This window comes from Macaca nemestrina, chromosome 12 (assembly GCF_043159975.1).
Source record: "Macaca nemestrina isolate mMacNem1 chromosome 12, mMacNem.hap1, whole genome shotgun sequence".
In the NCBI taxonomy this organism is placed as follows: domain Eukaryota; kingdom Metazoa; phylum Chordata; class Mammalia; order Primates; family Cercopithecidae; genus Macaca; species Macaca nemestrina.
The window spans coordinates 40,428,135-40,441,954 of record NC_092136.1 but is presented as its reverse complement, the minus strand read 5'-3'; the positions used below and the strand labels follow the sequence as shown (position 1 = coordinate 40,441,954).

Sequence of the window (13,820 nt, the reverse complement as noted above, 5' to 3'; positions counted from 1 at the left end):
AGTGGGGTAGCACACACATGGGCAAAGAAATGTACAGATACATGGTTTGTGTTCAATTAAGAGCAATATAATATGAGAATAGAGGGAGCATGTAAAATAACCTTTAAAATCTGAATTAGAGTAGGTTTAATCTCCTCTAGGCCTTTTTATCTTCTACTCAGAATTTTCAGAGTTTAAAGTCAATTTAGCTCTCTATCCCCTGGTTCATTGCTTGGAAAGAAACTTATTTTTTTGATATCAGTGGGCCAGTGGTCTTGAATTTTATGTATAATTATATATATATATATTCTTTTTTGATACATCGTAGCCCAGGTTGGAGTGCAGTGGCATGATCACAGCTCATTGCAGCCTCAACCTCCCAGGCAGAGGTGATCTTCCCCCTTCAGCCTCCCAAGTAGCTGGGACCACAGGCATGTGCCACCACCACACCCAGCTGCTTTTGTTTTTGTTTTTGGAAAGAGGACGTTTCACCATGTTGCCCAGGCTGGTCTCAAACTCCCGGGCTTAAGCAGTCCACCCACCTCAGCCTTGCAAAGTGCTGCGATTACAAGTGTGAGCCATTTCACCTGGCCTAGTGTTCACAAATTATTAAACTGTTAGGCTCTGTCTTGCACATGGAAAAGATTATGAGAAATCTAACACACACACACACACACACACACACACACAAATGCAGATTCTTACACCACGTATGTTGCTGTTAATTTAAAAGTATGTATATAATAAAGAAGAAGAAAGACAGGAAGAGAGGAAGGAGGAAAATTATCAGTAAGTGAAAAAAAGAAAGAGAGGAAGGAAGAGAGGAGGGAGGGAGGGAGGGAGGGAGGGAGGATTGAATATTTTAACCCTGGTTAAAATGGAAGTGAAGCCCAAGTGGATCTTTTTTTTTTTTTTTTTTTTTTTATTGCTAACACTTCATCTTCCTTTAAACTGTTGAAGCTAATAAGTAAGATCAGATATTCTGGCCAGTAAAATTCCTGGGATCTTAGTTCCAGAAATACTATCTTTCAAAAAAGATGATGAGGATTTTATGCAAGACAGATTGGTGGTCATATTAGTTACATTGCTTCCTAGCTTGCAATACTGATGTTCCTGCAGGCACTCAAATAATTGACATGTATGAATCACAGAGTCTGGATTCATTGCAGATATAGTAGTTTTGTAATATTTTACTTCTTTTTAAATGTTTTCCAGGGAAATAATTTTCCATTGGAATCGTACTTCTTTGTCGTAGCTGACTGCCATAAGCACCATTGTGATCCCCACACCAGCCAGGAATATTTGATCTCTCCTTGAAATCCCACTGCTGTGGTGAAGATTTTTGTCCGTAGCTTTTGATTTTTCAGTATGGATCAAAGTGATAGAATCTTCTCAACAGGAAGAATTCAAGAGAGTGTTTTTACCCCCCCCGCTTTCTTTATTTAACTTCACTGATGTATTTTCAATTACTATTTTTGTAGGAAGGCAGAACCTGTTCAATGACGCACAAAGAAAGTCCTCCAAGTAATGCCACTGCAGAAACTGAGCCTATCCCACAGGTATGTGTTTGTTTCATTTTGATTATGTCAAAAAGCACTTCTTGAATCCATTGTATTTAACACTCTTCTCTCTTGCTCTAGCTGGGGCAGGATGTTGTACTTGCTAATACTATATAGCTAATACTATATACTATATAGTGTCTTCACCTGGGGGCTTTTCCAAGGCTGCTCTGCTTTCTACTAAGCTTTTGGCTTGACTATGTGAGGCCTTCAGAAGGTCAAGGGAGAAGGGAGTTCTCCCTCACTTGCACCCTCCCTCTCACAGACCAGGAAATAAAACAAAACAAAAATAAACAGGGATGATCAAACAGGCATATATTTCTTTTTGGACAAAGTAGATTAAAGAGGATTTGAGGAAGCAGACGAGGTGAAAAGAAGTACATATTGCTTACAAAAGCAAACAAAATAAACACAAGTCTAGAGCTTAATTCTGAATTTTTATTTGTAATTTATTATACTTGACCAAAAATATTATATCATTGACATTCTTAATATTTATTTCACTTAATACTAAAATGTTGAGTTAGATTTAACTTATTCTCAAACTTTGAATTAGATTAAAACAGAATTGAATGGTTTGGGCAAAGTTTTCTCAAAATAGTTTTTGAAACATTTTGCTCTTTTTAGACAAAATATTGTTTTGTAGTTTTATGAAATATAATTAACATCTTTACATTTGTTTCATTTCTGTCCAGTGTTCATTTTCTCTAAGATATTTGTTGAGATCTATGAATTTTCATTCTTATTCTGTTAGACTTTTCAATTTTTACCTTAACATGTATTTATTTTGATTCTTTTAATTGTCTTTTCTGTATTGTTTAACAGAAATTGCAAATGCCTCCTTGTTCTGAATGTGAGGTGAAAAAAGCCCCAGAGAAACCATTGACCAGCTTTGAAGGGATGGCAGCTAGAGAAGAAAAAATACTGTAAATACTAAGAAACTGTGTTAAAAACGTCCATTTGCTATTGTCTTCATACTCTTTTTAGACCACAAGCTTGATAGAAATACTGTTTCTAAAGCATGCAACTTTTTCACAATTTTATGTAACTTTATAAAGTAGTCTACAAATTTTCAAAGATTCCAGACCAATTATGATCCTTAAGCAATAACCTAATTGAAATGAATATCCACAGTCATAAAAATTTTGTTGTCATCGGTAAATTGCCCCATATAAATTGGTCTGGTTTAACTCAAATGCTATCTAACATGTAATTCTCCTGGTTCGTTTGGATATCTAGTACTTCTATGATGTAGTTGTCAAAATCAACTGGAGGATAATAAAATATTGTGGGTTCTCAGCATTCTTAGAATCCAAATTACAATCATATCTATAAGGGTTTAGTCCACATGAGCCAACTGAAGTCACTTTCCTCAAGGTTGGAATTTGTGCCAACCTAAATACGTTGTTTCTTTGATGGTGTTTATTGCTATTGGTATTATTTTGAACTACTAACAATCATTTTGTCTAAACAATGCTAAGACAATTCTGGGTCAAGAATTTTGTCAGCTAACATAATTCATTAAGTATTTTTGGCATCATATAGACAAAATATTTGGATGAATGACTAAATTTCTGACACGATTAAATATTTTGGCATTCTATAGACACATCTCTTATGTATGTCTACTGCAATTACTCCAAGTTAATAACCAAGTTGTCTGAAATACTTGGCAGGATTTTTGGTATGAAGTTGGGTAGTGGAGTAGGGAATGAAGAGTGAGTTCTAAAATACAAATATGAAAGCAGGTAATACCTATTACAAAGCAGGGGTTTGATGAAAGTACAATAGCCATGTTGATTCAATAAACCCAGTTGCATATTTTTTGAAAACAAATGTGTTATTGAAATAAATCAATGGCAGTGTTAATCCTTAAGAGTTCTGATTTTCTATAGGAATATCACTAATCAAATAAATGCACTCATGAATAATTGGAAAGTAGCTCACAAGCAAGTGGAATTGACCCTTGAATAATTATCTGGTTAATAGGTTTCATAGGACATTCAAAGTTGCAGACTCAGTTAATGACTACAGTTAAGTTGTCTGAACTGAAAAATCATTTCTTTTGTTTAGAACCTTTTTGCAACTGTAGAATGTATATTAAACCATTGGTTTTACAGGATGGATCTGTCAAACCACAATATATACATTTGGATCAGTGTATCCTAGAAGATAATTAATAAAAATATATTAAAGGAAATGTGTAATCAATAGATGAACTTAGATTCTGAGATTTAATGGCATACCTCTGATCAAAATGGCATATTGAAATAAATTTAAAGTTTTGGAGAATTGGAAAATATCATTAGCTGTAAAAGTAACATTATCATGTATTTATGTAGCAATTCTATTTTCAGAATGGTTCAGTGTCATTTATTAGCACAGACAGATGCCAACCACAGTGGTTCAACTTAACGATTTTTTGATGATTCCGTGAAAACTTCATAATTTCTACATACTTTCAATTTTGAATTTTTTTTGTTTGTTTTTTTGGAGGGCTAGTGATACATGGTCCACAAGATATTCAACATTTTATTATAAAATAGGGTTTGTGTTAGACAATTTGCCCAACTGTAGGATGAGGTATATGTTCTGAGCACATTTAAGCAGGTTTAAGTTAGGGTGGGCTATGATTTTCCATAGGTTAGGTATCTTAAATGCATTTTAGACTTACAATGTTTTCAACTTTGGATTTGTTTATCTGTATGTAACCCTATTGTAAATCAAGGGGCATTTACATTTTTCATAAAACCAGCTACCCAAGAAAAAAAGATAATTAGCTTTATGGATGATCTATAGAGCTTTCAGATGAAGTCACTAGGATAAAATAAAAGATCAAGGTCTGAAGTTTCTGCTGACTCCTTCATATTTCTAAAAATAATTTAATTATAGAAACTAGAATACTGCTAGTCTCGCAAGTCCTGTTCCTTGTAATTTTCCCACTGTGCTCAGTGGCCCTAACCATCTCCATAGTTTCATGACAGGGAAGCAGATCATTTATTTTTAATTTATATTCAGTCTCCCACCTCCACCCTGGGGCCCAACTTCCCTTGTAGGCCCTGTGGGTCCTATGGAAAGTTATTCACCATGTCATCTAGCACAGCATGTTTTGAAGCATCTTTGGAATGAAAAAAAAGGAGAATCAGGCTGTTATTTTCTGAAATTGTCATGAGAGATAACATGTTGAACGGTAAGAACTCAGGTTGATATTAATCACGTTTTTATCAAGCTTCATTTTAAAGTTGTTTATTTTCTCTATGTTCTAAATTTCTTTTATTAATTCCTGGCTTGATCAAGTGGGCTTTGGATCCATATGATTTTTTTTTTTTTTGAAATGAAGTCTCGCTCTTGTTACCCAGGCTGGACCGCAATGGTGCGATCTCGGCTCACTGCAACCTCTGACTCCCGGGTTCAAGTGATTCTCCTGCCTCAGCCTCCCGAGTAGCTGGGATTACAGGTACCTGCCACCATGCCTGGCTAATTTTTATGTTTTTAGTAGAGACGGGGTTTCACCACGTTGGCCAGGCTGGTCTTGAACTCCTGACCTCAGGCGATCCACCTGCCTCAACCTCCTCCCAAAGGGCTGGGATTATAGGTGTGAGCCACCGCACCCGGCCAATGTATTTTTTCCCTTTAAATATATATGGCATTATACATCCAGCAAAGTTTACTATGTTATATTCATTGCATCATTTGTTTTAAAAAACAAAAAGAAACTTGTAGCACGAGACCTTTAAAAATATTTTTAGGAGTTCCTTTTAATAGCTAAGTTTGAGATTCTTTTTTAGTATATTCTATGACTGTACCTTAATGAATACATTTTATTTATCTCAGTTTCTAATTGCTTTAAAATATAATCAGATAAGTTAAAAATGTTTCTCTTACATTTGTGAATTTGTGTATGAGAAAGGGGCCATTTGTTACATCTTTTAATTAACAACTGAATAAACAGATGTTGTTTTAAAGGAATTAACACTTAAATCCCAACCGTCCTTATATGGGATAAAATATCAACCTAAATGTTGATTATAGAGAGTATAATTCTATTATGTACCTGTAATGATAAGCAGTGAAAGATTACTTACATTTTGAAAAATATGGAATTGATTCTTATTAAGCAAAAAGATATTTTCCAATGGAATAACTCGCTTTAATAGAGATACAACCAGAACCAACAATTGTATTTCTCTATAGTTATTTTAAAATAGTAATCAATGCTATGTATTTGATGTATTTGTTTCCAAATTAGAAATTTCTTTTGGCTTTGTGTTTTCTTTTATGTGCATTAAATATGTAAACTGAACCTGTTCCTAAAATGCATTAAACTTAAATGAGTGCTGTGTCTTATCCAATGCCAAAATTCTCAGAAGAAAAGTGAATAATTCAGTCATTCATCTGGATGTGGTTTTCTGTGTAATCTCAAGTATCTGAATATTGAAAAAACTAGGTGGCTAACTTTTTTTCATTCCTTATGCAGATGTTTAGCATCATAGCGCTGTTTCAGATACAGATCTGTTTCATAAAATATCCTCAATTACAAGTCTAAGACAGTTATATGTAAAGAAAATGTACTATTTTAGATGAGCAATGTGGATTACCGAACTAAAACAATATTTGTGAACTTTGCTATAATGAAATCTTTTATTTTTATAGCTCAGGTATTGTAATTAGCACTAATTGCAGCAGAGGCTGAAATAATTATTGACACCATAGCGTACCATAGAATAGGTTGAACTGGCCAGACCTAGAGAGTGAAGAAAACACATACTGTTTACTTAGGAGACATTTTCTTAGTCGTGTGTATAGTCCTAAACTTCCCCAAACTATGTGTTCATTTGGATTGTGTTATATAATATTAACAGTCGAATGATGAAGAATAAAAGATGCTGAAAGATGGCCTATTTTTTTCAATAAAGATTGTTACAAGAATACAATGTATATTATCTTACATAAACTAATTGAAAAAGCAGATATGAACATTAAAAATGGTACTTGCTTCTGTGTATCAGGATCTAAGAACTTTTCTTAAATAGCATCTTAAAATTTTCTTTAATCTTTCTTTTCCGGTGCCCCAAAAATCTTTTATTTTGCATGTGCTTTCTTTAAAAAATATAGAGTTCCATGGTGACAGGGATTTTGTCTTTTTTTAATTTAAATTTTTATTTTTAATTTATGAATTATTATTGTGATATGTAATAGGTACAATGTGATGTATTTCTATATATGAACACACAAGTAGTGGAATGATTATATCAAGTTAATTAACATATCCATCACCTCACAAATTAATCTCAAGTGCTTAGAGCTAGCTGCCTCATAGAAGATGCTCAAACATTTGTTGAATAAATTAATTTAGATGCTGAAACAGCAAGGGAACAAGCAGGCGAGCAGCAAGGGAGCATGTATTGGCATGAGAACAAAGAACCATAAGAAACAAAAATAAGCATTTTGTTTTGTTTGTTGTGTTGTTTTGTTCTTAGATTATCTTTTTTTTTAACTTTTTTTTTTTTTTTTTTGTTTCCTGAAAGATTTAGCAATAGGCCTGTGGCTGGGACTTTCTAAGCAGAGTAGATAAGGCACTCCTGGGTAAATTTTGAAATGTAGGTCAATGCAATCGAAATATTTCACGTGGACTTTATGAGTCTTTAATTGACACCCACTTCTGACACACACTTGGACATGCACAGGTTACTTCTTTTAGCATTCGTTTCCTAACCTATTGGGTCTTAAGCAATTGGCTTAAAACAGAGATTTTCTTCTACTTTCTGAAGAGACCTAGCCCTAACTCTTTAGTAGAAATAACTCTAGGGCTGCCGAGAGGTAAATGAATATCAAGAGGATAGGACTCTGGATTTTTTTTTTTTTTTTTTTTTTTTTTTGAGACGGAGTCTCGCTCTGTCGCCCAGACTGGAGTGCAGTGGCGCGATCTTGGCTTACCACAAGCTCTGCCTCCCGGGTTCATGCCATTCTCCTGCCTCAGCCCCCCAAGTAGCTGGGACTACAGGCGCCTGCCACCATGCCCATTTTTTGTATTTTTAGTAGAGACGGGGTTTCACCTTGTTAGCCAGGATGGTCTCGATCTCCTGATCTGGTGATCTGCCCATCTCGGCCTTTCGAAGTGCTGGGATTACAGGCGTGAGCCACCGCACCCAGCCCAGGACTATGGATTCTATAATCCCTTCATCTTCAACTAAAATATTTATTATTTTACGTAATTTATTTGTTGGGCTTATATAATGTGCATATACTTTTATTGGAGAAAGGGTGTCCAAGTCTAAAGTAATTTGAAAGTCACAGATCAAGAGGATCTCTATGATCCCTCCTTCCTATTTGTTCATTCAGTCAGCCATTCAATCATTCAATAAATATTCTTTGAGATTCTGATATGTGCCTGGCATTCTACTTGTTACTGAGGATCCAAATGTAAGCAAAAGTAATAGTTATGGATACCAGTATGTTTCAGTTACACCATTCATTCTTTTAGGTGATTTAAAAAAATGTATTAAATATTCTCAGGATTCTTTGAAATAGACATTACAGTTATTATTATTTCACAGTTGAGGAAATTGAGATAGAGAAGTAGCAATTAAATTACCCCAAATCATACAGCTAGCAAGAGGAAGAGGGGAGATATGGACCTGGAAATGAGTTACTGGAATCCATGCATTTAACAACTTCAACATGCAGGCTCTCCCGGGGCCCTGCCCTGATGGAATTTCAAGTTTTAAAAAAGAGAGACAATGATTAATGAAGGAAGCATACAGATAAATGCATTGCTGCAACAAATACAAACGTGAGTTCTCTTTATAGCATACCATAGCATAGAGTCAGGACTATCTGAATGTCTTAGCTGTGTACAGGCTTGATGGAGAAAATGATATTAAGCTAATTTTAATAAAAATAGGATATTTGTATGGATGTTCCAACCTTCAAAAAGGAAATTTTCTGGTATTAGATACTAGCTAACAATATTTGAAAGTGCAAACTTGAATTCACATAATTAGATATTTGCTAATTAGTGCTGTGCAAAAAAAGGAAAGCATCATATGGTAGAATCATTGCTTCCTATTTCCTGCAAGCTATAATATCTGGCTCTATTAGGTATAAATGATCCTGAAATGTAGGATTCTTCCATAAACCTTAATTTCTAGGGCTTAAACTTGTAGTATTCTCTCTCCCTGTCTTTGAAAAGCCCTGAGTTTAATATTAAAATTATTGATTGAAGTTGTCTGTGGAGTGGTTACAGCATTTGCATCATCAATCAGTGTGGTGTGAATGCATTTCCCTTTTCTCCCTTTCTTAGCACTCTCCCACTCGTAAATTCCTTAGTTATTTAGAGAACACCATTTCCTTTCTTGGCTTGTAGACACAGTAGCATCTTGGGAAAAACATAGAATGTATTTGTTCACAGAAAATGCAGGATGATTTGAATGAAGCTCCTGGAAGAAGCGGTTGACCTCTATACCTGGTTAACTGCGGAATGAGCATGCCTTCCTGGGCCACATCTCTATCCAGGATGATCACAAAAGAAGGCACCCTGTAGTGGGTCATGAGTAAAATGTGATGCTGACACTCTGCACATAAGAACCACTAAGAATGACAAGTCTGGGTGATTTTGACAGATCTTGCTGAAGTAGATGGGTCATAAATAAAAATGAATTATTTACTAGATGTGTTTCCAGTCATTACTCATTGACCATGTAGGTGCTCTAATGAATATTAGCCGAATTAATAACTACAAGTTTGAAAAAGTATGAGATAGATGATAAATGTTCTTCAAATCATCAGAACTTGAGATCAGCTAGGTGTGTCCAAAAAGTAAATTAGATTATTAAGTTGACATAATTAATTCTAATACCCTTGAAAGAGAATACGCCTTCTCACATTTTATTCTCTTTGGAGGAAAAACAGCCTGTTTGTAAGTATTCGACTTAATATGAGTAAGGGAATAAGAAGGTGGTTGAGGTTTGGGGCAGTATAAACACTGAGATACCCTCACTTTCCACAATGAATACATAGACTGGTTTTTGAATGAGGAATTAGAGCAGATCTTTCTCTACAACATTAAAAAAAAAACAAAAAAAAAAACACTGTCATTTCCTCTTTCATTATCACTTCATTTAGGGAGTTTGCACCTAAAGGCTTTTTGGTATTTGAGTCTCCAAATAAGTTTTAGATATTCCTATGATGCATTTGTTTTACCCATTGACATGGCATCTATTAACTGAAACCTAATAACTTTTCATGTATGTTCCTATGGACAAATATGTGCATTGTTTGTGCTTGTGCATATTCTTGTTTGTATAGGCCTGTTGTAGGCATTATTATAGGAATTCCATACACATTTGTGCTCTCTGGCATTTGTACACATTCTTATTTGTGGATGGGTAAATTTAGCATATAAATAACCTCATATGTTCACATCTCTCCACATGGATGTACATGCCTTCATGATGTTCATTAATATTAATTCATCAAAATATACACTATATGTATATTTATGATATGTTATATGTGTTGAATACATTTCATATATAGATCAGTTGAGTACCTTTTTATACCCTGATTCCATTTACATGTTTCATAGTATTTGAACATAGGAATTCTAAGAGCATAGTAGATAACTGCATATTTATAGTTAAGTGAGAGTCCAATGCTGTTGCAGTGAGCACACTGTGCTAATTCATGCTGTGGAAGTGAACACACTAAATTAGCATACCACTTCAGTTATTTGATAGGGTAGCCATCCTCAGTTCTCAAGTACAAAGGCTTGGTTCATATGCCTCTTTATGTTTTCTCATTCATCTACACTTAGACCTAGACCAGAGAGTTATATTTGGAACTATTTGCTGGATGCACTAAAGCAGGGGATTCCTTTTGGCATGGTTCTGCATGCATGTAACCTCAAATGGATTTTGGAGATGATCTTCATTGTTACCAAAACATTTTTTATTTGAGGAAAATTTTGCAAGTATTTACACTAGATAATATCCACTGTGACTATACTGGAACAAAGGTATTCTGATAGAGAAAAAAAAGAATGTAATCATAAGATCCAGGAAAGAGAGGTATTTTATTTATCTTAACTGATAAGAAGAGAATGTTCTAATGACAGGTATTTGCTGTAGAAGTTTCTAGGCATAGCTTACCCTGAAATCAATACACTTTTGAAAATGTCTGTTTATGAGGAAATACATTGCTAAGGTTTTGTCTTATTGTCTTTATAAAAAATAAAATTATGTTACTTTGTTTTCTGTGTTTTATTTGAAATTTGGGTTAATTACAATAAAATCCATGTTTATTATGTACAGAATAAAACACTAATTAATCCATGGTGGAATTGCTAAGGTTAATGGGCTTTTACTTAAGATGTGATGTGCTTTATATAATTTTATTTTCACAGATAAACAGAAGATAGATATGTCTGTTTGATTCAAATTATCTATTTTCTATCAACTTCAACTTTACCAGGTGACCTGGTACATAATTCTTTTTTTCCAACACATCGTAAGATTTAATATCTCCTACTAGTCCATGAAATATGAATAAACAATGCAAACTCACAAATTATTTTTTCTAAAGGTTGATGCATGTACTTAGGCCAAAGGCTAGAGTAGATATTGTGGTGGTAGACTTTTAAATGAAATACTCAGAAGACTTCCTGAACTTGGCTCTCAATTCTGTGTCTTGAAATACACTATTTTAGGCCAGATTTTCTAAAGGTTACTTTGCTGCATACATGTGTCTCAACCTTGAGGAGTGTACACATAACTGTCCATAGAAGTGGTAAAATATGTTTATAAGCAAATGCTTTGGAGGTAGACTGTTAGCATTACATTTTTAAATCAGTTTTTTATGTTTGTGTTCTCAATTAGCTAGTCTCTGTGTGTTTCAGTGCTTCCATCAGTAGATTGGGAATAATAAGATAGCATACCTCAAGATAATAACTATTTCATTTAAATATTAAATGAGATTATATGAATAAGACACACAGTAAACATTTAATAAATGATAATTATTTATGTTTTAAGGGTATTTACACATATAGAAATGCATTTGCAAATGCATAATAAGGAAATTATCATGCATTTGGAATTGGATATGTGTTCAGTCTGTCTCTGTGTGTGTGTGTGTGTGTGTGTGTGTGTGTTGGAGGGTGTCTATATGTAGTGAGCAGGAGATATGATGTGTCTTATTTCTAAAGAAACTATATTAATGTTATTATCTAAAGTAAAAGACTGGAGTTATCTAGTTATACTTATGTTGAACTCATATTTCTTAAGAGTAAAGAGCTTAGATATGGTGATAATCTTCTTAAAATCCCTGAGTAGTAGCATGAAGTGACTCTCCATCTTATATACTCAATATTGTCACACTTTTTTTTTCTTCTAAAAACATCTAATTTTGTCTCCTGTTGTGAGTCACAAATACTAATTAGGAGAACAGAATTCTGTTTACTTCTTTCCCAAGATTTTATAAGAATGTTTCATTTCCTTTACCTTCCGGCATAAATTATTTTCTAAATTTTGTTTTCTTATCTAATCTTAAGTGATAATAAATAACATCTGTGGAAAAATGACAAATTGATTTATCCTTATTTGCAATGATATAATTTTAGTAAGATGTAGTATAGGCTATAATCTAAAGTGATTTGCAACAGTTCATTCTAGAAATTGAGTAGATATAGAAATAAAAATGTTATAAGATTTAATGATATTTTTATTAATAGAAAATTCCAAATTGTTTTTTTGCTTTTCCAAGTTTTAAACATGCATTGATCTAGTATTAATTCTACAGAGACCTTTAAAACACTAATAAAACATTAATCAAAACCAAGCTTCATTTCAGGTTTTATGGTGGAAATAATTTTACACACATTCATTACTTTTTGAAATGAGATTCTGATTCTCAATAGGGAAATAGAAGCATCAATTTTCCTTTTCAATCTTTCTTCATCCCTACTTCAAAGCCTCATGGACTTCTTTATGCTTTCCCTTTTTCCCATTTTTTCTTTATTAAAGAAAAATGTGTGAAAAGACTTCCGGATATGCCCGGAAATTCTTTTTGAGAGTGTAAATGAGATGAGGTCTTTGTGGAACTGAAAGGCCCCAGAAAGTTTGAGATTTATATATCCAATATACTTTTTAAATACAAAGTTTTTACACTTTTGAACTACCCTAATATTCTGCTCAACTGTCATTCTGTGACACCTTTGTCCACGCAGTCTATTCACCACATGGTGTCCATACTGATTCAAAAAAAAAAAAAAAGTTATATCATGACAATCCACTGTTTAAAATTATCAAATGGTTTCTAATCTCATGAGAACTATGCTTAAAATAATGAAATCCTCATCATGGCCTACCAGGCCATACTGTGCTTGACTTCTCTCTCTGCCTCATTTTCCGCCACTCTCCCAGTGGTTTATTTTCCTCTAAGTACACTGGCCTCCTTGCTGTACCTTACATTTGCTGAAAAGCTCTTATTTCAGGGTCTTAGTACTTGCACACTGACTGGGATGCTGTTTCTTTAAATATTTATGCAGCTTACCCTTCTCTGTTCTCTACTGAAATGTCACTGCATTAGAAGGATTATTCTTGATTATTTAAAATGGTACCATTATCCCCACCACTCTGCCCTTACTTTGTTTAAAATTACTTTGTGGCATTATGTCATATATAATGACATGGCAACTTTTAGCAAAATAAATTTATTTTTACAGTAGATTGGTTTGCCAGATTAAGAATGCAATCACCCCAATACTTTAGGTGACTTATCCAAAGTACATGATACCAGAACTGGGATACAAATTTGGAAGACAGTGCATCCTTACTCATCTAGTGTTTAGTGTATACCCTGAACCTTATCTTAGCAGGGTTAGGATAACAACAATAGAGTTCCTGGACCATGCGCTAGAATCACTAAAACAGATTTTCTCATATTGGATCAAAGGAGTCTACTTTTTATAAGAATTAAGATGAACCTACACAAACTTAGGTTTAAAAGCACTGAAGAATGCCTGACTTACTGCTTATATAACTACTATTAACATCTATAGCTGTCCAATTCTTCTCTTATATGAAATCTACCTCATGAGGCAAATTTTCCGTGTTCCAATGTTCCTCATTATACTACACAGATATTATGACAGATTTTTCTACCACATCCCAAATACTGCAGCTTTTCAGCCTGTAGTGAAGCAAAGATGCTTTTTTCCCCATTTCTGACTATTTCTTATACAGCAATCAGCATGTCAGACCAGAATCTCTCACTAAATTGGCA

At 33.9% G+C, this 13,820-nt stretch overlaps 1 protein-coding gene across 3 annotated transcripts in view; it reads left to right on the top strand.

The window, feature by feature from the left end:
* LOC105499099 (leucine zipper protein 2) overlaps positions 1-10,788 on the top strand; it is a 588,465-nt gene extending 577,677 nt beyond the window's left edge. For 2 of the 3 annotated variants that reach the window (XM_011771566.3, XM_011771569.3), the window contains exons 11-12: positions 1,461-1,538; positions 2,364-10,788. In XM_011771566.3, coding sequence (XP_011769868.3) covers positions 1,461-1,538; positions 2,364-2,468 — 183 coding nt within the window. In that variant the 3' untranslated portion in view covers positions 2,469-10,788. The remainder of the gene's footprint in view (positions 1-1,460; positions 1,539-2,363) is intronic. The other variant, XM_071074956.1, reaches the window with a different exon arrangement.
* The last annotated feature ends 3,032 nt before the right edge of the window (positions 10,789-13,820 follow it).